This window comes from Cibotium barometz, chromosome 21, assembly GCF_041138505.1.
Source record: "Cibotium barometz isolate CiBa-2024 chromosome 21, ASM4113850v1, whole genome shotgun sequence".
NCBI lineage: Eukaryota > Viridiplantae > Streptophyta > Polypodiopsida > Cyatheales > Cibotiaceae > Cibotium > Cibotium barometz.
This window is the reverse complement of record NC_141066.1, coordinates 32,272,001-32,294,099: the sequence shown is the minus strand read 5'-3', so window position 1 is coordinate 32,294,099 and position 22,099 is coordinate 32,272,001. Positions and strand designations below refer to the sequence as shown.

At 45.5% G+C, this 22,099-nt stretch overlaps 1 protein-coding gene across 6 annotated transcripts in view; it reads left to right on the top strand.

The window, feature by feature from the left end:
• The first annotated feature begins 777 nt into the window (after positions 1-777).
• LOC147627088 (FAD/NAD(P)-binding oxidoreductase family protein) overlaps positions 778-22,099 on the top strand; it is a 202,874-nt gene continuing 181,552 nt past the window's right edge. Inside the window, exons 1-3 of one of the 6 annotated variants that reach the window (XM_086815657.1) lie at positions 778-906; positions 1,094-1,207; positions 1,458-3,663. In XM_086815657.1, the coding sequence (XP_086671783.1) occupies positions 3,605-3,663 (59 nt within the window). In that variant the 5' untranslated portion in view covers positions 778-906; positions 1,094-1,207; positions 1,458-3,604. Of the gene's footprint in view, positions 1,208-1,445; positions 3,664-13,675; positions 13,814-22,099 lie in introns of those variants that run through there. The other 5 variants (XM_086815656.1, XM_086815653.1, XM_086815654.1 and 2 more) reach the window with 5 other exon arrangements.

Below are 22,099 nucleotides of genomic sequence, written 5' to 3'. Positions count from 1 at the left end.
CTCAATCTCACAACCTACACGCACCTTGCTTGCTACAATATCATAGCATACATATGTATCTAGCATTTCAACCCATTCTAGTGGTGACAACCAAACAATACATGAGCAAACCATTAAAAAATCTTCCAACGATTTATATATCACAGCATACATATGTATCTAGCATTCTAGTGGTGACAACCAAACATACATGAGCAAACCATTCAAATAATCATTGGAAGCCTCAATCTCACAACCTACACACACCTTGCTTGCCACAATATCACAGCATACATATGTATCTAGCATTTCAACCCACTCTAGTGGTGACAACCAAACATACATGAGCAAACCAAGCAGCTGCTTACCTTGTCCCTTTGATATTACCATGAAAACCAAGGTACTTTTTCGCATTTGTTGATGCAGTCTTTTTAGTTCTATGTGGGAGCTCCTTATTGTTCCTTCCACCTAACTAAACAATTTTGTTTATGCGTCTGGTTGTGGATGGTTTTCATTTGGAACCTCCTTGCTTCTATCTTCACATTTCTTGTTCAATTCTGTAGTAAGAGTAGGTATTGTTGTTTCCTTGGTCATTCTTAATTTAGTTGGCTGAAATTTCTTTCTCCTCCACACAAAAGCAAGTGTGGTGCTGGCTTGTTGACCAGGGAGTTGATGTTGTAAGCCATCACATCTGCTTGGTTTGCTCATATATGTTTGGTTGTCACCACTAGAGTGGGTTGAAATGCTAGATACATATGTATGTGTGATATTGTGGCAAGCAAGGTGTGTGTAGGACCTCAAACATAAGGCCATAAGGCCGTTTTCTCCCATGCCACTAGAAATGCTACTAGAAGGCCTTGGAGACTTTTAGAGAAAAGAGAAGGGACCTAGAGAGACAGAGAGAAGAGAGTGACAACTCAGAGGCCGGTTTGGCATCCCGCAGCTGCGTTCCTGCTAATTTTTTCATAGATTTTATTGCTAAATAGAAAAACAAATCAAAAGCTAAGAAAAACCTTTGAATTTCATTCAGACTATGGCATATATTCAGACTATGGCATATATTCTAGTTTAATTTTTAGTTCTACCTTAATTTTTAGAGGCTCCGCTATTGCAGGGTGGGTTAAAGCATTAATGCAGCTTAAGAGATGTTAAAACGATCTGTTTCTCGTTGCCGGCGCAGTATCTCTACCAATGCAGCCGAGAAAGGCACACAGTTTCTTACTGAAAGGTATTTTTGATTTTCTACGATCAAATTTTAAAACCTTTTTCCTCACAGTACTTTTTCATAGCTCCATCTAAAACCAGTTATACCAAAATTTGCAGCACAATTGAGCTGCTGGAAATTTGAGCTGTTTGAGTAGAATCTATTTAGTCCTTGTTGAAGGGATTTAAATCTAGCATTAATTTGTCTCAGTTTATTTTCATAATTCATAAATTGACTTTTCTTTGGGCATTTGGTGGGAGAGGGGTCAATATAGGGTTGGATTGATGGTGTGCACTTTGCCGGTTGACTGAAATGTACATGCAAATCATTTTATGGGGCCCATCAAACAGAAGGGCCTGCCCACAAACCCTACTGATTTTGAGTGCCTTGTACGGCAATGTGGAGACGTAAAAGATCTGTCCCTTGGCAGATGCTTGCATGCCCACATCATTGAAAGTGGACATCAGCAGAATGGGTTCCTAGCAAACCTCCTTGTGCAGATGTATGGTAAATGCCAAGCAATCAATGATGCCCGAGGGCTGATTGCCATCATGCAGCACAGGGATGTGTACACCTGGACTTTCATGATAGGTGCCTGTGCCCAGCTCGGCCAGAGCAAAGGTGCCCTATGCATTTTTCAGCACATGCAGAGAGATGGAGTGAAGCCAAATATTCACACTTTCATCTACCTTCTATCAGCATGTGCTAACAAGGCAGCCCAGGTTGAAGGTAGGCATGTGCATACATTCATTTTAAGCAACGGATTTGAGCAAGATGCAGTTGTGGCCACTGCCCTTGTTAGTATGTACAGCAAGTGCGGAAGTCCTGATGATGCGTGGCATGTGTTTGACAAAACTCGTGAAAAGGATACAGTCTCTTGGAATGCCATGATCTCTATGTTTGCCGAGCATGGCCACGACAAGGAAGCACTGCATCTCTTTCAGCAAATGCAGGTGGAAGGTCTGATGCCAACCAAGGCAACATTCATGAGTGTACTTAATGCATGTATGGACCAGCCAGTCCTACCCAGAGTCAAAAGGATTCATGCATTGAATGTGAGCTGTGGGTTTCATGTAGATATTGCTATAGTTAATGCGCTTGTCACCATATATGGCAAGTGTGGCAGCATCAAGGATGCACGCATTGCTTTCCAGAGAATGCCTGTCCAGAATGTGATCTCTTGGACTGCCATGATTGCTGCGTTTGCAGAGTGTGGGCAGAGCAAAGAAGTAGTCCAACTTTTGCAACAAATGCAACATGAAGGTGTGACACCTGATAAAATCACCTTTGCAAGCAGTCTTTTGTCATGTGTCAATGAAGCAAGTCTCTTGGATGGCAAATGGATACATTCTTGCATCAGTCATAGTGGATTTGAAGTGGATGTTGTTGTGGGCACTGCCCTTGTCAACATGTATGGTAAATGTGGTAGTGTGGAAAGTGCTCGGAGGGTTTTTGAAAAGCTCCCCAAGCGGGACATAGTTTGTTGGAATGCAATGATTGCAGCGTATGCCCAGCATGGGCATGGGAAGGAGGCTCTGGAGTTGCTACAAGATATGGAAGTGGTTGACTTAATACCGAGCAAAATAACATTCATTAGCATTCTAGATGCATGTGCGAACAACGCAGTTCTTGATGAAGGCAGACGGATGCACGCTTGCTTAATGCGATGTGCATTCGAGTCAGAAATTGTTGTTGTGAATTCCCTTGTCAATATGTATGGGAAGTGTGGGAGCGTTGCAGATTCACAAAGGCTATTTGACAAAATGCCTGAAAGAAATGTGGTTTCATTTACTGCTATAATTGCAGCCTATGGTCAGCAAGGGCGGGGGAAGGAGGCTCTTCTTTTGTTTGAGCAAATGAGGATGGAAGGAATTATTGCAAATGGAGTCACTTTTGTTAGCATTCTTTCTGCATGTAGCCATGCAGGGATGGTGGAAGAAGCCTGGTCTTGTTTTTTGTCAATGGAGCAAGAGTATAATATCGTGTCCACAGCTGAGCAATATGACTGTATGGTTGATCTTCTAGGCCGGGCAGGACTATTATCACAAGGACAAGCCTTGATTAGCAACATGCCCTTTCAACCAAATGCAACCACATGGATGGCCTTCCTTGGTGCTTGCAAACTGCATTTCAACACTAAGCAAGCTGCAGGTTCTGCGGTACATATTTTGGAAGTGGATCCTGACACTGCTGCACCTTGTGTGCTACTGTCTAACATAATTAGCAGCAGCGAAGATGGGGCAGAATTTGAAGATATCATGACATGGAAGGACCCCAAACAGCAATGGAACGAGGCCTTATAGGGGACACATGCCTTATAGGGGACACATGCTTGTTCAAATGCTGAAGTGCACAAGGTGGGTTAGTTAAAATCTCCAAGAAGTGCACCAATGGATCTCCAAGAAGCGCACCAACGGATACATGGGAGGTGCACGCGCTAGCAGGCACCGTGTTGTCACGCCGATTGGCATCCTTCAAAGGTAGGAGATACTCACTGACGGCATCCTTGGATACGGTGTGACTCTCCAGAGCGTTAAATGACACATCAATGGAACCACTGGGGATCCTACTCTATATACACATCTTTTCAGCTCAATCCGCTGTCATTGTCATCTTGTCTTGTTCATTGAGTCCTGTAGTCACTGTGTTGTTCCTGTTAGCAGAGTAGCTCATTTCCTGTTGGCTAGCACATGTTTCTGGTGCACATTTGTGCATGCCCGTGCCATGGCTAATCCTTAGCATGAACAGCCTAATCCCTGATTTAATCCATTATTTAGGACAGCAGTTAGGTCATCATCAGTGTCTTCATCTTCTGCCTTCAGCGTTGGCATCAGCATCAGTAGCAACATCAGCATCATCATCATCATCATCAGTACCATCGTCATCATCATCAGCAGCATCATCATCATCATCATCACCATGAGGGCTTGGGACCCTTGTCAGTAGCCAGCAGAGAGACCAAACAGCAGGCGGCCAGGCGCTAAGCAGTTGGCAGCAGTGTGGGCAGTGCAGTACAGTAAGCACAGCATTTTACAGGGGATTTTATCCATAAAGTTTGTCCAATACTGGCCGACCAGCATCCTCAGCATATATAAAAGCATGAGACATCATTTTAGTCATTCATTCATCATTATAGAAAGTCTAGCCATCAGTAGAAGTCATGTAAGGGGCCAGAGGTCACCCCTAAGGGCTAGTCATGTACGAGCATTAAAGCAACTTTTTTGTACCATATAAATACAAGAAAAAACCTGACACCAACTATCTCTCTCTTCTTCTCGTTTCTTTGTTTTAATCATGTTTATTTAGCATCGTGTTCTTAATCAGGCTTAGGGCTGGGGATTAGTACAGCAAGGCTTTTGCGTATGCAACATTGGTATCAGAGCTTGTACATGACTAGGCCCTTGGTCAGATCTGGAGGGGTGACCTTTGGCCCCTTACATGACTTCTATTGATGGCTAGACTTTCTATAATGATGAAACTACTAACTGAATGACTGAAATGATGTCTCATGCTTTTATATATGCTGAGGGTGCTGGTTGGCCAGTATTGGACAAACTTTATGGATAATATCGTGTGTAAACTGCTGCGCTTACTTTGCTGCACTGCCCACTCTGCTGCCCACTGCTTAGCACCTGGCCGCCTACTGTTTGGTCTGTCTGCTGGCTGCCGACAGGGGTCCCAAGTCCTCATGGTGATGATGATGATGATGGTATTGTTGATGATGATGCTCTTGTTGATACTAATGCTGATGCCAACACTGATGGTAATGAAGATGATGACAATGATGATGACCTAACTGTTGTCTTAACTAATGGATTAAATCAGGGATTAGGCTGTTCATGTTGAGGATTAGCCATGGCACGGGCGTGCACGAGACATTCCCTCCTGCTAAACTTGATGACGGGGTGGACAATGTCATCCTTCCTTCTTGGACTACTGACCTTAAACTTCTACTTCTGACTTTTGACATTGACTGATATTTTTGTTTGAACACCTTCCACTCCTGATCTCCACTTCCAAGTCTTGCTGGAGAATTGTGTGTGAAAATATACCTAAAACAGGCAGCCCAAAAAGGGCCGACTTCTTTGAATCGGCCGACTTCTATGCTGGCCACTAAAATTCTCATATAAATATGAGACCCTTCTCTTGTACTCCACCACCAACCTACGAGAATAGGGCGCATTTGCGTTTCGCCTCACTTCAGCGTTCCAACGCTTGTGCCCTGGTCGCCTCTCAATTGCATCGCCATCTCCTGCAGTTCATACGCTGCATCGCCTACAGCCAGTTCATACGCTGCATCACCTACAGCCAGTTCGTATGCCGCATCGCCTACAACCAGTTCATACGCTGGGTTAACTGCAGCTTGTCGCCGCCTACAGCCAGTTTATGAGCAGCGTTAACTGCTATTGGTTTGGGCGCCTACATCAGCCTCTCCGCAGCACTTTCGCCGCCTACATCAGGTTCTCTTGCATCATCAAGCTGACTTCGTCACCTTCATTAGGCTAACTGCAGCGTTAACATCACCTACTGTTGCTGGACTACATCGCCTACATCAGACTCACTTCATCGTCTACATCAAGTGGTCTTCGGCGTTTGCTTCAGGCTTATATCGGTGCTTTCATCAGGGTCACTCCAGCTTTGTTAATCGCGTTTTATGGGACAACAGTTCTTTCTGCTTATCCGGAGTCTCACATAGAGCTCCTGTATTGGACTACATCTTTTATATTCACGTCACCATTGCATACTGTGTGTTTTACTCTGATCTTTTAGATATTTGGTTCTTTGGTCTCTTTTAACCTCACATGGTATCAGAGCGATCGTGAGCAAAGGGATCGAAGGCCTAGAAAGAACACACCATGGATCGTCTACCCTCGATTCCGGAGGATCAGCTTTTCATACCAGATACTGACTCCCCTTATTCCGATATAGATCACACAGAGGATGTAACTCTTCATTCACTGGAGAGCCCTGTTCGAGGTCTTTCATTGGGAGACGACCAGCCTACTTTTACCCACTCACCCTCTTTGCCCTTGGCGTATGGTTTTTCTTCTCCAAGCTTATCAGTCGTTACTTCCACAGGAGGATACATGCCCACAGCCAGTGTGCCAGTATTGGACCCAGGTATTCAGCCTCAACTGGAGAGCTCTGCTTCTCATTCTAGCCGACAAACTGGACCTTGGTACGGGACTCTTTCTCAGGAAGGACGCGTACCTCCTCGATCGTTCGGAGATCCATCATCATCTCTGTCGGTGACTGCAACAGGTTCGTATGTGCCTATTAGTACGTATGTTCCTAACTTTGCATGGGTATCTTCTTCTGTGGGGCACAGATTCAACAAACGGTACCATCAACTACCCTTGATCCCTGGCATTTTGTGAACCCTAATAGAGGAGGGTCTAGGAGTATAACTCAAACTCCGACTTCCGGTGGTCAAGGAGGTAACACTGTTTTCTCCTCTGGTTCACTTTCTGTTCCAACTCCTAATGTGTTATGGAATACTGCCCGAATTCAAACTCAAAACCCTCCCTCCCAACCCATACCTCTTCCTACTAGTGTTGGCATGTAGTCATCACTGCCCGCTCCTCTTTTAGGTCCTGCGTATGGTTTCTACCCATCCCAGTTAGCTTTTAACATGATGCTCTCTGGCACTGCGGTCTCACCCAGCATTCCAAGGTATCAGGTGGTTTACCAACCCATCTCAGGCACTGGTGTTTTTCCCAATTATGTGCCCTCTCCAGGGTTCGTACCTCAACCTAGTATTCCTCCTATGCTGAGTACCCAAAACTTGATTCCATCTTATGGAGCACCCTCGATAGGTCCTTCATCCATGCGTGGTCTTGGTGGACTGTCAGGTTTCTCTCCTCAACACTTACACTCTCGATATGGCCACGAGCCTTCCTGGACTCCCCCACCATCTTCCTTTCATGTTTCCATGTCCAGAAATGCTTTCACAGAAAAGACTTGTTTTAACGGGTCTAATTATACAACCTGGGCTAATCTTATGGAACAAGTTTTCACATCCCAAGGTTCCTTGAACCTCGTAAAGGGCCTTGAACCAAAACCCACCCTTCTCTAGTACCTCCTGACGTCATCAACCATCGGGAGGCTAGAAATACCACTGCTATAGTGGAGCTCATGCAAGGCCTCCTGCTCGAGTTCCATTCTCAACTCCAGCAGTTCCCCTATGTCTCTGACAGATGGGCACACCTCGCCGAGAGATATGCTGCACGTGATCGTACGCGTCGCATTGATCTTGAGCATCAAATTCAAATTTTCTCTATCAAAGAAGGGGATGACCTGACCGTCAAAGTTGTTGAATATCGGTGCCTTAACGCCGAGTTTGCCACCGCTGGTTCTGCCAAGTCCCAAGAAGATCAGGTTATCACTCTTCTAAACAAGTTGCCTCCTAGCTTCTTTACTTTTGTCACACAGACCATTAGTTTAGAGCCTATGCCTAACCTATATGAGTGTGAATGCCAACTCTTGCGTTTTGCTAGGTTACATTACCAATTTCATCCCAAGAAGTCATCCACTCCCTCCACTCAAGAGGGGGCCCTTGTGTCCAATACAACCTCTACTCAAAAAGGACAGCAAGGAAAAGGGAACAACAACTTAGGAAATCAAGGCAAATCTCCTGGCAACCACACTGATTCCAAAAATCCTACCTCCACACCCATTCCCTACTGGCAAAATATTCCCAAAAAGAATAGATTTTGCACCTCTTGCCAAATACCTGGCCATGTTGATGATGAGTGTGTTTTTAAAAACAAGGAAAACAGAGGCAATAACTCCAACCCTACTATCTCCATGCCCCAAATTGGCGATCTAGAGGGGGTAGCAATCCAACACCTACTCTACCAAGCTCCCCTCCAAGGACCCAACAACAAGGAAATGGTTCTCTACTTGGCCACGTTCCTCCCACTGGCGAGCTAATAGTCAGGTTGCTCACGCCCCACCTTCCCAGTCAGTTTCTTTCACCACTCCTGAAGAGATGTCTGACTGGTCTTCCCTCACACCTCATCCTGGCCCCTCAGCCAATATTGCTCAGGTCACACTTAAGATTGATTCCAACCACCACTCCACAAAAAGGAAGAAACGAAGGCCTAAACAAGGCCATCCACAGGGAAAGGCCTTTGCTCTCATTCAAATTTGTCAGTTACTTGATAATCCCTCCGTGCCCATTATCAAGGCCCATCCACCTGTGGTCATCCTGTCACTTGGGCAGTTGACAGTGGCGCTACTCACCATATGGCATGTAATGCTGACATTTTCATTTCTCAGCGTCCCGTTAAGGGAGAAGTTCGATGTGGCAACAACACAATGATGCCCATAAAATCCATTGGCACTCTCTTATTTGACACCAGCACTGGCCCCAACCAGGCTACCTTGGACAATGTCTATCCTGTCCCTAATTTAGGTCTCAACCTTCTTTCTGTCTCCCAGCTTACCCAACTCGATCGTGGTGTTTACTTCAACAAACGAGTTGTTGAGGTAATTGATGAAACTATTGGTCTTGTTGTTGTTACCAAAAGACAAGCTCAGAAGGATGATTTGTACCGACTGTCCTTTCTAACTGAGCCATCTTCTGTTGACTCAGAGTTTCATCGGGTTCAGGCCTATGTGACTCAAGCTCCCTGCGCCGACATTGAACGACTATGGCACTTTCGCTATGGTCATCTATCCTATTCCACTCTCTATGAGCTATCTCGAGACAAGTTAGTTGAAGGTATACCCAGCCTCAAACTGACAAAGGATGTCTGTCAGCCTTGTCAACTGGGTAAACAACATCGCACCCCATTCCCACAACACGCTACTCATCGGGCTTCGGGAATCCTCCGGTTGATTCATTTCTGCTTGAGTGGCCAATCCCCAACCCCTTCCTTGAATGGATCTCTATACTACATGGTGATTGTTGATGATTATTCAAGATACATGTGGGTATATTTCCTAAAGCATAAATCTGACGCTTTCCAATATTTTTCCACATGGGTTCGGTTAGTCACCAATCAAATGGGCGTATCCATAGGGATTGCTCGTAGTGACAATGGAGGTAAATTTATCTCCCATCAATTTTCTGAGTTCGCCAACTCACCTCCACCAACTCTCCCTCACAGAATGGAGTGGTCGAGCGCAAGAACCGAACGGTCATGGATATGGCATGCCCCATGCTTTTTGCAGCTGAGCTGCCTGAACGTCTCTGGTCAGAATCGGTCAACACTGCGGTGTATCTTCTGAACCGTTGCCCCATGGTTGCTGTTCCCCACAGGACCCCATTTGAGGCTTTCTTTGGCGAAAAGCCAACCGTTTCCCACTTTCGTGTCTTTGGATGTCGAGTATATACTCACACTCCGAATGATACAAGGGGCAAGCTTGAGCCAAGGAGTGAGTTGCTCATTTTTGTGGGTTACTCTTTTACTCTTCTGAATCAAAGGCCTACAAAGTTTTTGATCCAAGATCAAACAAAGTTTTCGTTCATCGAGACGTTGTCTTTGATGAGCTAGACTTACTTCGCCTTCCGCTGCCCATACCAACTCAACAAGAATCTCCGACTGTGCTAAATGAACCCCATCAAGTACCTACAACTCCTCCTCTTGAGGAGGCTTCCTCCTCTCGTCAACCACCCAGGGACCCTTTACCTTGCTGGTATCAACAAACCATGCGTGATTTTGGTATACTTCCCTTTGATATCCCTTTGGATGGTCCTCGTTGATCCACCAGACTCGCCCCTCGTGCCTCATTTGCCTCTGTTTTTTCTGCAGACTGTGTGGCACATGATGAGCCAACTTCGTGGAAAGATGCTATTAAAATTCCATCTTGGAAACAGGCCATGGAACTCAAACTTGAAAGCATTGACCGTAATGGCACGTGGTCCCTTGTGGATCGCCCTTGTCATAAGAAGGTCATTGAAACCAAATGGATTTTCCGCACCAAATTTAAAGCCGGTGGTACCCTGGACAAATACAAAGCCCGGCTTGTCGTGCAAGGCTTTCGCCAAAAAGAAGGCATTGATTTCGACGAGACTTTTGCCCCCACTGCTCGAATGACCACAATCCGTCTTTTACTCAATCTGGCTTCCCACCATAAATGGCCAATCTATCAGATGGATGTTAAGAGTGCCTTTTTAAATGGCATTCTTCATGAGGAGGTCTATGTTGACCAACCTCCGGGATTCCCTCTCCGTGGGCTTGAGGACAAAGTTTTTCGCCTACATAAAGCTCTTTATGGGCTTAAGCAAGCACCCCGGGTGTGGTATCATCGCATCGATAAATTTTTTCACAGCCAAGGTTTTCACCCATCACATTGTGACCCCAATCTCTATATTCACATTGATCAGGTGCTGGTTTGCTACCTTGTACTGTATGTCGATGACCTAATAATTTCAGGTTCCCATCAAGCCAAAATGATTGATATCATGGCACAGCTTAGACAAACTTTTGAGATGACTGATCTCGGTCTTCTCTCATATTTCCTTGGCATGGAGGTGATCCAACATCCTGATGGTATTTTCGTGTCTCAACAGAAATACTGTCTCCAACTCATTACTTCCTATTTTCCTGATGGTGCTATCCCTGTGGCCACTCCATTGGATCCCACCGTTAAACTATCCAAGGAAGTGGACTCCCCTCCACATGAAGAGCGAGCCTACCGACAAGTGGTTGGGAAACTTATTTGGCTCACAAATTCTCGTTCTGATATCTCCTATTGTACCTCCATTTTAAGCCAGTATTTCAATGCTCCCAAGGAGCCACATTGGAGTTCAGCAATGATGGTTGTTCGCTATCTAGCAGGTACCTATTTGTATGGACTTCACTACAGTCGCGGGATCTCCTTGCACGGTTACATGGACTCCGATTGGGCTGGTCACCTCGATTCCCGACGTTCTGATGGTGGTTATCTCCCTTGGATCTGTCCTTCTTTTGGTCTAGCAAAAAGCAGGACACTGTTGCAGGTTCTTCAGCAGAGGCCGAATACCGAGCCCTCTATGATGCCACCACTGAGGTTATGTATCTTCGTCAACTTCTTTCCGACATGTGCGTCTCCGTTGACACTGCCTCTACCATCTTCGTTGACAGTCAGAGTGCGATTGCCCTTGCTGGCAACCCTATTTTTTCTAATCGTACCAAGCATGTGGGTGTCCATTTTCACTTTAACAGGGAACAAGTTGAGCTTGGTACCATCCGACTCCAGTACATTTCTACGGCAGACAACCAAGCAGACATCCTTATGAAGTCCGTCAACCGCCCCATTCTTGAGTGTCTTCCCAATCGGATTGGCATTGGTCCACCACCATCACCCTCCGCTCATTGAGAGGGGGATCTGCCTCTCCCTATCCTGCATTCCCTATGCACAGCATTCTGTTTTATGTGTTTGGGGTGCTTGTATGAATGAAAACCCAAAAATGGACATTCATGCATGTGAAAACCTCTTGCATTGTGGCATTCTTCCAGTACTTCTCAATCCCAGATGCAGTACCATGGTCAAACCACAGAAATCCTCATCTTCGACAACCATCGTTTTCCCCTCATCTTCTCTCATGATCCCTTTTTGGTCTGAGAGGGGGTGTGTAATGTAATGTTATATTAACGTCTTCAAAAGGCCAAAGTGACCTATGAGACCAAAGTTACAACCATGTGACATCTGATACACGAAAATATACCTAAAACAGGCAGCCCAAAAAGGGCCGACTTCTTTGAATTGGCTGACTTCTATGCTGGCCACTAAAATTCTCATATAAATATGAGACCCTTCTCTTGTACTCCACCACCAACCTACGTGAACTAGGCGCATCTGCGTTTTGCCTCACTTCAACGTTCCAACGCTTGTGCCCTGGTCGCCTCTTGATTGCATCGCCATCTCCTGCAGTTCATAGCATTGCCTACAACCAGTTCATACGCTGCGTTAACTGCAGATTGTCGCTGCCTACAGCCAGTTTATGAGCAGTGTTAACTGCTATTGGTCTGGACGCCTACATCAGCCTCTCTGCAGCACTTTCGCCGCCTACATCAGGTTCTCCTGCTTCATCAGGCTGACTTCGTCACCTTCATCAGGCCAACTGCAGTGTGAACATCACCTACTGCTGCTGGACTACATCGCCTACATCAGACTCACTTCATCGTCTACATCAAGTGGTCTTCGGCGTTTGCTTCAGGCTTATATTGGCGCTTTCGTCAGGGTCACTCCAGCTTTGTTAATCGCGTTTTATGGGACAACAGTTCTTTTTGCTTATCCGGAGTCTTACATAGAGCTCCTGTACTGGACTTCATCTTTTATATTCACATCACCATTGCATACTGTGTGTTTTACTCTGATCTTTTAGATATTTGTCTTTGGTCTCTTTTGCCCTCCCTTACACGACTAGGCCCTTGGTCAGCCTCGGAGGGGTGACCTCTAGCTCCTTACACGACTTCTACTGATGGCTAGACTTTCTATAAACTACTGAATGAAGACTAAAATGATGTCTCATGCTTTTATATATGCTGAGGATGCTGGTCGGCTAGCTAGAGGTGCTGTCGGCCAGTATTGGACAAACTTTATGGACAAAATCCTGTGTAAAATGTTGCACTTAATGTACTGCACTGTCCACATTGCTGCCCACTGCTTAGCACCTGGCCGCCTGCTGTTTGGTCTCTCTGCTGGCTTCCGACTGTGGTTTGTTGGCTATCGACAGGGGTCCCAAGCCCTCATGGTGATAATGAAGATGTTGATGTTGATGATGATGATGATGATGGTGCTGCTGATGATGATGCTGATGTTGCTACTGATGCTGATGCTAACATTGATGGTAATGAAGATGATGACATTGATGATGACCTAACTGCTCTTCTAACTAATGGATTAAATAAGGGATTAGGCTGTTCATGCTGAATATTAGCCATGGCATGGGCGTGCATGTGACAACAAAGTTGAAGGCAAACTGCACTGAGATAGCAAATGGGCGGCCCAGTCCAATGTTTTGCCCCTACAGTGGGCTGGCCTGAGTGGTAACGGTGGTGTCGCCCAAACGGGCTGAAGCTCCCCACTAGTACGGGCAGCTATGGAATTGGGCATGAGTAAGGCGTGGACGGTGATGAAAAGCGGTCAGATGTGTCGAAGGAGCTAAAACGGCAAGAAAAATGACCCCTTGCCATGTAAGTCAAAGAATGGGCCGAGCAGAACACAGTAGCGGTGGTGGCGCTCCCTGCACTAAGGCTGCCCAGTCAGCCGGCAGAAAGGGGGGGAGGTGGTTCTCCCTGCACTAGCGCCGTCAAGGGAGCTTGAGCGGAGGGGCAGTGTGGATGCCCGATTGGTCAGCCAACCGCTGCTGGCGGCGGTCCCAGCAGCGGTCAGACCGTGGCCGCCAGTGTCACCGGCGTTTCTGCCCAGTGAGCCACCACCGCCAGCAAGCCCCCGTGCACGCCTCCTCCGTCCGCCCGCTGCCTGTGCGGGCCTCCTCCGCTTGGCTCTTGCCTCCGCTCAGCTGCCGCTTGCGCCCGCTCTGCCCATTACCTCGCCTCTGTTCTCAGCACCAGCACAGCTTCTCCTTGGCTCTGTTCTGTTCTGTTCTTAGTTAGCTCAATTCTCAACTCGGCTTTGGTGTCAAAGGGGAAGAGAGAAGCAGCAGCTCAGCTCACTAGCATCTTGTTCATAGAGGTACAAGCAATTTTTTGGGGCTTTCTTTTTCATACTTTTTTTGTCAAATTCAAGGCCTCTGTGCTGCATATTTGGGGATTCTTGTTCATAAGGGGAGGTTTTTTAAGGTGGAAGCATCCATAGGCCCTCTTGTTCTTGTGCACTACTCTTGGAGTCTTGTGTTAGCTCATTCAAGTATACACCTTGTTTTTGGTATACTTCAGCGATTGCACCTTCAATCTCGTCATATCCCAATGCCTTGTGTGCACATTCCGTAACCCTCTTTTTCTCGTATTTTTCCAAGAGTTCACATCAAGGGGGTGCTTTCTTGTTCCTAGTTCTCTCTCCAACTTTGGGAAATCTCGTACTATTGTGAGGATGTTGCAAAGAGTTGCTTCCACTAAGCTTTCTAGATTTGGTGCATTCATGACAAGTGAAGATTGGCTTGATGGTCCCAACAACTACTCATTATGGAGTTTCATACTGAAGAATCTCTTAATTGCCAAGGGGCTATGGGAGATTGTCACGGGGCAAGAGCCCGTCCTGTTGCACCAACTCCTGGCGGCTCGACATCAAGCGTGACTCAGACTGTGGCACAAGTTGTGTCAGGCATTATAGCACCTCCTCCTGGACCCACTGAAGACCAAAGACGGTGGGATGCCCGTGATGCTCAAGCAATGGCCATGATTGCTCTCTCAGTCAAGTGTTTGATTGTACCTCACATCCGATCTTGCAACTCTTCAAGGGCTGCCTGGGTGGTTCTCGAGACCATGTTCGAGTCCCGTAATGAAGCACGACTCATGTATTTGATGCGGGAGCTGGACGACCTGACCATGAACGAAGGTGATTCCATTGCAGATCATCTTACCAAGGTAACAAACCTAAAAGAACAACTGCTGAATATAGATGAGGATAACAGAAAATTGGTCACCACCATTCTTAACTCCTTACCTGAGTTCTATCAAGAGTTTCCATACTCTTGAATATAATGCATGAAAACTCAAGTATCTACGTACTTGGAGCTACGTTGACTTAATGCTATTTTTGGAACCATGTCCACCTCCTCATCATCACCTTTGTCAGTAGCATCTTTTTGAATCTCCTGCTAAGCCTCTTCCACCTGCCAATTGAACCTTTGTACAGAGGATGTCCCACTATCCACATCCCCCACAGGGCTAAAAGGGTTTGAGTATACCGGAGGGCTCATATTGCTTTGGGACTTACTTCCTCTAGTTCCTCTAATCACAACCAATTTATTATGGGCCTTTCTTGCCTCTTCCTTAGCTTGCGTGAGATTAGCTTTTCCCTTAGTTTTTATCTAGGCTCCCTCTCCGAATCTCTCTATGAGAGGAGGTGGCAATCCTATATCCTTCGAGGAGTTGGTTGGATTACTTCTCCAAGAGGAGCAGACAAGGAAGACCAAGCAAAGGAGGCCCCGAGCCTACTTCTCTAGGGACAAAGGCAGAGTGGACTCATCACAGGGTGACACCAAGAAGAAGAAAGGAAAGTGTCATTGTTGCCACAAGCCAGGGCACTACATCGAAGAGTGTCGGAAGAGGCTCGCAAAGCTGAAAGCTGATGAAGACTCTGCAAATTCCGCTTCTTCTACCTCCAACCACAAGAAGTAGCAGCTAGAAGATAAAGTAAACCTAGTCCAAGATGATTGGGCTTTCTAGTCACATTATCACTATGGGGGGGAATGTTAAATATTAATAGTGATTAATGTTGGAATAAACAACAAGTGCTAGGTGGTTGAGTAAACTAGCACTAATGTAAGCCTTAAATAAAGCGGTTCCAATGTGTGTGAACAACCGCTAGTATGTATAAGTCTCTTGTGTAGGAACAACCTCTTAAAAGGTATATGTGGTGGCATCATATTTGGCATATGTGGTGGCATCATACTTAGAATATGTGGTGGAATCTTATTTAGTTTATGTGGTGGCATCATACTTAGAATATGTGGTGGAATCTTATTTAGCATGCATATGTGGTGGCATCACATCTAGCTTATGCTTAGAATATGTAATGAGGTCTCTCCTATAAAAAGGACCTACGTCTATAATGAATTTATGCTTTCCACTACATCTTGTACTCCCACAATCCCTTTAGTCTTGTGATGATTCTCTTGTAAATTATCATCTCTCCCTCTTCTCCCCACTATTGTGTGGCTGCACTCTAGGAACTAACCAACAATATACACCATGCTCTATGAGGAAATCCATCTTGCGGCACACGATCTCAGGCAAGAGCTTCAGTTGGTGCTAGTACTTCACATGCACCTCCACCTGATGAGGATGCATTTCAGGAGTCTTCTGGGAGTGGCACTAGGAGTGAGGATGAGGATGATGATATTGAGCCTGCAGATGAGGATATGGATTAGGACGATGATGAGTCTTGACTCTTGAGTCTTTTGTTGTAGGAATCAAGAGTCAGGATTTAGGATTTTATTTACAGTTTGACTTGTGTTATTTATATTTATCTTGACATGGTTTATCATTGATGACTCTAGAGTGCAAGGATTTCATTTACATGATTCATATGTAATCTTGTTTGAGTCATTATTCGTCTATGCTTCTGCTATAATCATTGCTGTCTGTTGAATATTCATTTATGCTTTTGTATACAATGATGAATCATGATCAATTTGTGTTTGCTATGCATCATGTATCAGTCATATTCTATATATATATATAAATTTGCACAGTTATTTTTCAGTCCGAACGAAACCCATTTCTTACATTTTACGAAACTCGCACGAAACCTATGAAACCCGTTTCATACCTCCCGTTTTAGAAACGCTTGGCAACTGTGTGCCCTGTTAAACAATCCTAAAATGGGTTTGATCATGGTGATAGACATAGATTAAGCAACATAATTAAGGTGGATAAAACCACACTAAGAACTATAAGAGAGAGAGAGATTGCACACTCAAGACACAAGCTCTATTGCATATCTCAATTGAACCATACAATGATATAGGCCCTCTAGCCTTATCCCACTTTACATATCATCATCCATGTGGCAACTCCTTTTCAACTCTTTTGGTCAACACTCACACACCATACAATATCACGTGGCATTCTTATTTTACCACAATATCTTACACCTCTAGGGTGCGTTCACACACTCAACCAAATAACCCATTCATTTTACATTGCACATTTCAACACCCCTCCTCAATGTGAACTTGGGTGTGTGCATAAAATCTCTCCAATCAGTTTGACCAACTCATCTCTCACCCTATCAATTTTGGCATTGCTAATCTCAACACCCCCCCTCAATGCAAATTGGAGTGTTCAACAAAAGTGTGTGCATGTGCCTAGCCAACCTAGACACGAAGTCCATTTTGAGCCCACTTGCTCACAGCGGAACCACTGAGTCCAATTTGAACATAAATGTTTGGGTGGGAACCAACCCATGAAGTGCGATGCCTATGCGTGCACAACTCAATGCATACCACATTTTCAAACCGTTTTGAGCACCCATGGTCTCGGGCAGGGGACCCTCGTAAAATCTGGGTGAGATGATTTTACAAACGTTTTTATGCACTATGCAAGGGTAGTGCACCGGTCTCAAAAAAAAAAAAGATCAACATCCATGACTTTTGCCACCAAAGCCGATATTTGCTCGCTATTTTAGGGTTGTGGAGGGATACAAATCCATTTCACACAGGCAATTGCAATTAAGCATACATGTTACAAAGCATGTGAATTAGGGCTTATTTTGGGCCCTTTTACACCACCCATTTCAAAGATTAATGCTTAAAAAAAAACATTACCTTTTAGGTTTTTTTTTTCCCCCACGATTGGTCACTATTGCTTCACTGCCTCTGAGGACACCGTAGCTGCTCCAATAGCATCGTGTGACTGTGTTTGCCTACTATTAGAGTTCTTTACTCTGTCTCTGCTGATTTGAGGTTCTCCTAAGTTGTTGTTTCTCACAGCTCGACCTCCTCCTTGCCATGATTAGGGTTTCTCTAGCTATTGCTGTGCATGTTTTACCTTCTATGAACATTGCTGCTACTGCAGCGTGGAAGTGTACACTCCTTGCTTTTCTAATGTGTATAAGGTAGGTGACGAACCATTGTCATGTGCACGCTAGGGGCAGGCAGATTGGCGAGCTAGAGTGTGATATATTGTGGGCGGACATGTGCTTTTTGGTCCGCTATTGATAGTGTGCGATTTTTGGGTGTTCCTTCCCTATTTATTGGGGGGAGGGGTACCGATTGGGCACACATCGACGGATGGAGCACAGGAGTGCAGAGCGCGTGGAGCAAGAGCACCATCACGTAGGAGGCCGTCGTCCTTGGGAGACAACCCTGGGTGGTAGAGGACACCGGATGAGGACGATGGCAGGGCACTCACGAGAGCATGACGCTCTAGCTCGTGGCTCGGTGGGGATGGCCAAGATTGTGAGCCTCACTCATGGCTATCATGGTTGGGTGGCGAGTATGCCTGCACCCCCTTTATGGTTTGTTTTGTAGGTTTGCCTTACGAGGAGATCTTGGAGGCTTGACAGTGGTATCAGAGCCAACCCTTGCACACAAGAAAGAAAGGTATGCTGTTGGCATTGTTTGTGTCGCGGAAAATGAGGTAAACTCTCATTGTTTCTTTTGTTCCTAGCGTGTTCTTTCCATTGTTAAGCTTTGTGAAGTCGGTTGTAATCTTTGGCATCAAGGAGGGAAAACCGTCTTTTTATGACTTGTGTGAGAGAGGTGTTGATGACGACTGCAGGGCTGAGGTATGCAGGCGTCGTTGAATGTGTGCTTTTGAATATGGGAAGGATTTCCCATAGGCTTAGCCCAAGGTTGCCTGGCTGCCATGTGCAGGCCAACCAAGTAGGGCTGCTGTGTATAGGTGCCATAGGCTAGTCCTAAGGCTAGTGAGAGGCTGCGGTGAAACCCCACAGGGCAGCCGTAGGGGTTACTGTGTGCAAACAGTAGCCATAGGGGTGCTGAGTAGGGGTCACCCACAGCAAAGCAAGGCCAGCATGGCGAGGAAGCGCAGCATAGAGAGAAGAAAAGCATGCTATCGCATACTTGCTACTGTACGAGTAGGTAGAGGCCCACGTGCAGGCCGCCAGGCAGCCACAAGAAAGCGAGGTAGGCGGCAGCAGCACGTGGGGGACAAGAAAAGCGGCAGCCAGAAAAAAGCTGGCGGCCAGGGAAAAAAAAAACGGGGAAGCTGGGAAAAGAAAGCATTGTTTTTAAAAGGTTCGTTTTTATTAAAAAAAAAATCGATGTTTGCGATAAAAAAAAATGAGCCGAGATTAGCACGCTGTTTTTTTTTTAATGAGAAAAAAAAACACCTACCTTCTGGAAGCCGATGGCGCGCGTGTCGATGGGAGTCGACCAGGGCTGTCGGCGGTTGCAGGGATTGTCGGGGCTCGATGGGGCTTGTGGCAACCCACATGGGGACTGTACCTTGCTGATCGGCACCCCTTTGGGGTGAGGAAGCCCAAGTTTTTGGGGTTGTTTCATAGTCACATGGGACGCGAAATGAGGACGGGAAACGGGGATGGAAAAGATTGAGAATGGCCATTCCCCGTGACTATAGAGTAACATGGGACGGGAATGGGGACGGGAAGATGTTGCCATCCCCAACATTCCCGAGTCTAAAAATGCCCATTCCTTGTAACTATGGGTTGTTTCCCATGCAGCCACGCATGATGTGTGCATGCACTTATGCAGATGCAGGGCAGTCTAGGAGAGCTGCACATGCCACAGCCATCTGTGTTACCCAAGGTCTACCACACGCAGCCAAAGGTTGTGGACAGCCACATGTAGGTTGTCCGGACAGAGGCATATGATCGTTAGTGGGCTGCCCTACAGCCGCAAGTGATGGCGACATGTTTTTCTACGATCTCTCTTCAGATTCTTTTCCCTCCAAGATGTCTAGGTTGTGTACGGGACTTTGTGGTGTACTTGCGAGCTTTGGATGCATGTGCTTCGTTTGTGACATGTGAGAGCTTAAGACCGTAGTAATCACAACCTTAGTCTAACTAAACTGCACTTAATTATGTTTAAGAGATAGACAAATATGTGTCAATGCAATGCAGCTATATTAGATGATGAATGCGGTTACAATGAGATCCAAATGGATCTGTACTGCTGAATATGCTGAATATATGCTGAATATGCTGAATGAACTGAATGAACTGCTGTCCACTATCTTTCCCTTGTTTCCTGGGAAGGAAACGCTGAAGGGAGGCTTTGGAACAGATGCTGAATGCTGATGGGATGATGAAACGCAGACCTGATGGCTGAACTGAGCTGAATGTTGTTGCGTTTGCTGAAGATGGAGGCTGATGCTGATGCGTTACTGATTATGATGCTGAGGATGATGCGTTTGCTGATTATGCTGCTCCCAAGGCTTCCTGGAGGAGATGCGTTGGAGCACAATGGACTGAATGCTGCTATGATCAACCTGAATGGCTGAATGGAGAGGCTGTGCGCTTTTGCCGCACAGGTCGTAGCTGGGGACTTGCCGAGCACCGTATGCGAGCCACGAATGGCTGCAAGCATACAACCAGGGAAGGAAGCTCAAACAGAATGCCAAAGGGTGTGTCACTCACCGCTCAACCGCCGCCTTGAAGGATTCCCACGTCGCAGCCGTGAAGGAGGAGCCGCTGTCGCGCCGCTCTACCGCCTCGCCACCGCCGCCGTGCCGCTACACAGTGCGCTCGATCGCTCTCTCACTGTCTCTCTCTCTCTCTCACACACACATGCAGGAGAAGGAAACCAAAAAGATAAGGCAAGAGCACTCTTGTATTCACAACACATGAGAATGAGGATTTTAGGGTTACATTTGACTCTTATAGGTGACTTGGCCGTTCACACTTGGGCGCCCATACATGGCCGGCCGACCCTAACCCTTATCCTACTGATATTCAAGGTGCGCCTCTCATCGGCGATCACCCAATCCCTTCATCCTTAACATATGGTGCCGACAAGCCCGACCCATGACTCAGAATATTTAAATTAATGACGTAAAACATAATACGTCTCAATGTCCGTCATAGGTTAACATGCCCCCCTTCCTGATGTAGATTCCGTCCTCGGAAGCTATGGTATGGTAAGCTCGAGAGGGTTGTTGTGGTAGACCGTCTGCAAAACAGGGAAGTAGAGTGAAGGTATGCTGGAATTCAAAAGATATAAAGTGTATAATTTCAAGCATATTAGACCACAATGGATGTTGCTATGAGAACTTAGTTTAAGGGTCACATGAATGAGCTAGTGTAGCAAATTAACAGGAGTTTAAAATTATTGAAAGTAAATCAAGAGTAAGCAAGGTGTCAAAGGTTAATCAAGGTTTATAAGTGGCCTAAGTCAAGGAAAATAACCAAGCTTAATAAATAAACATATGACCACACTGTGTCTACTCTAAGAACAAGTTAATACCACAAGCCTAGGGAAACAAGAAACATCAGAGTTACAGGAGCTTTTTGCCTCTCTTTTTTTTTTTTTTTTTTTTTGGGGTTTTGCACGTGACAATTTTTACACACAATGGCGACCTTCCTAAGGCAAAACTAACATCGATCTTGGTATCATGTTTAACACAAGGCACTATCCAGGAATCTATTAGCTCACTTTAGGCAAGGCTACCCCCTACCAACCAAGGCATCGGTCTGGAGTAGAATACTCCTCGCCTACCAAGTATCAATAAGGCGATAGGCCAACATTAAAGCACATCATAGACTTGTATTGCCATTTATTGTAGGCTTTTTTTTTTAATCTATTTCTTTTGATCTTTGCTCCTGAACTATAATTTGTCTTGCATCCTTTCGACAAAGGGGTAATAGCTATGTCCTAGAGGTCAACACACACATGGCCAGGTGTCAAACATTAAGATGGTTTGACCCTAGACCTAAGACAATCGTATTCCAAGGTTAACTAAAGACATCATGTTGCTTAGGAATATTTCCAATAAAGTTAAGCTCATTAATGATTTACACTAGCATGCAAGCAACTTCAAAAACTAAGCAGTACATTGACAATTTCCATGTGGTCATGCATTATAGTTTATGCAATTGATTGAACAGTAAAAACGAAAGAGAGTGAGTATGGAAGAATGCAACTTCAAAAACTAAGTAGTACATTGACAATTTCCATGTGGTCATGCATTATAGTTTATGCAATTGATTGAACAGTAAAAACGAAAGAGAGTGAGTATGGAAGAATTACACCTGTAATTGGAGATCTCCTTGATTTGACGAGACAGCTTGCAATTTGATGTAGATATATTTTGATGAACGTTGCGGCAGTCTCAGGACTTGAAAGCGAACCCACCTCAAACTTTTCAACCTGTA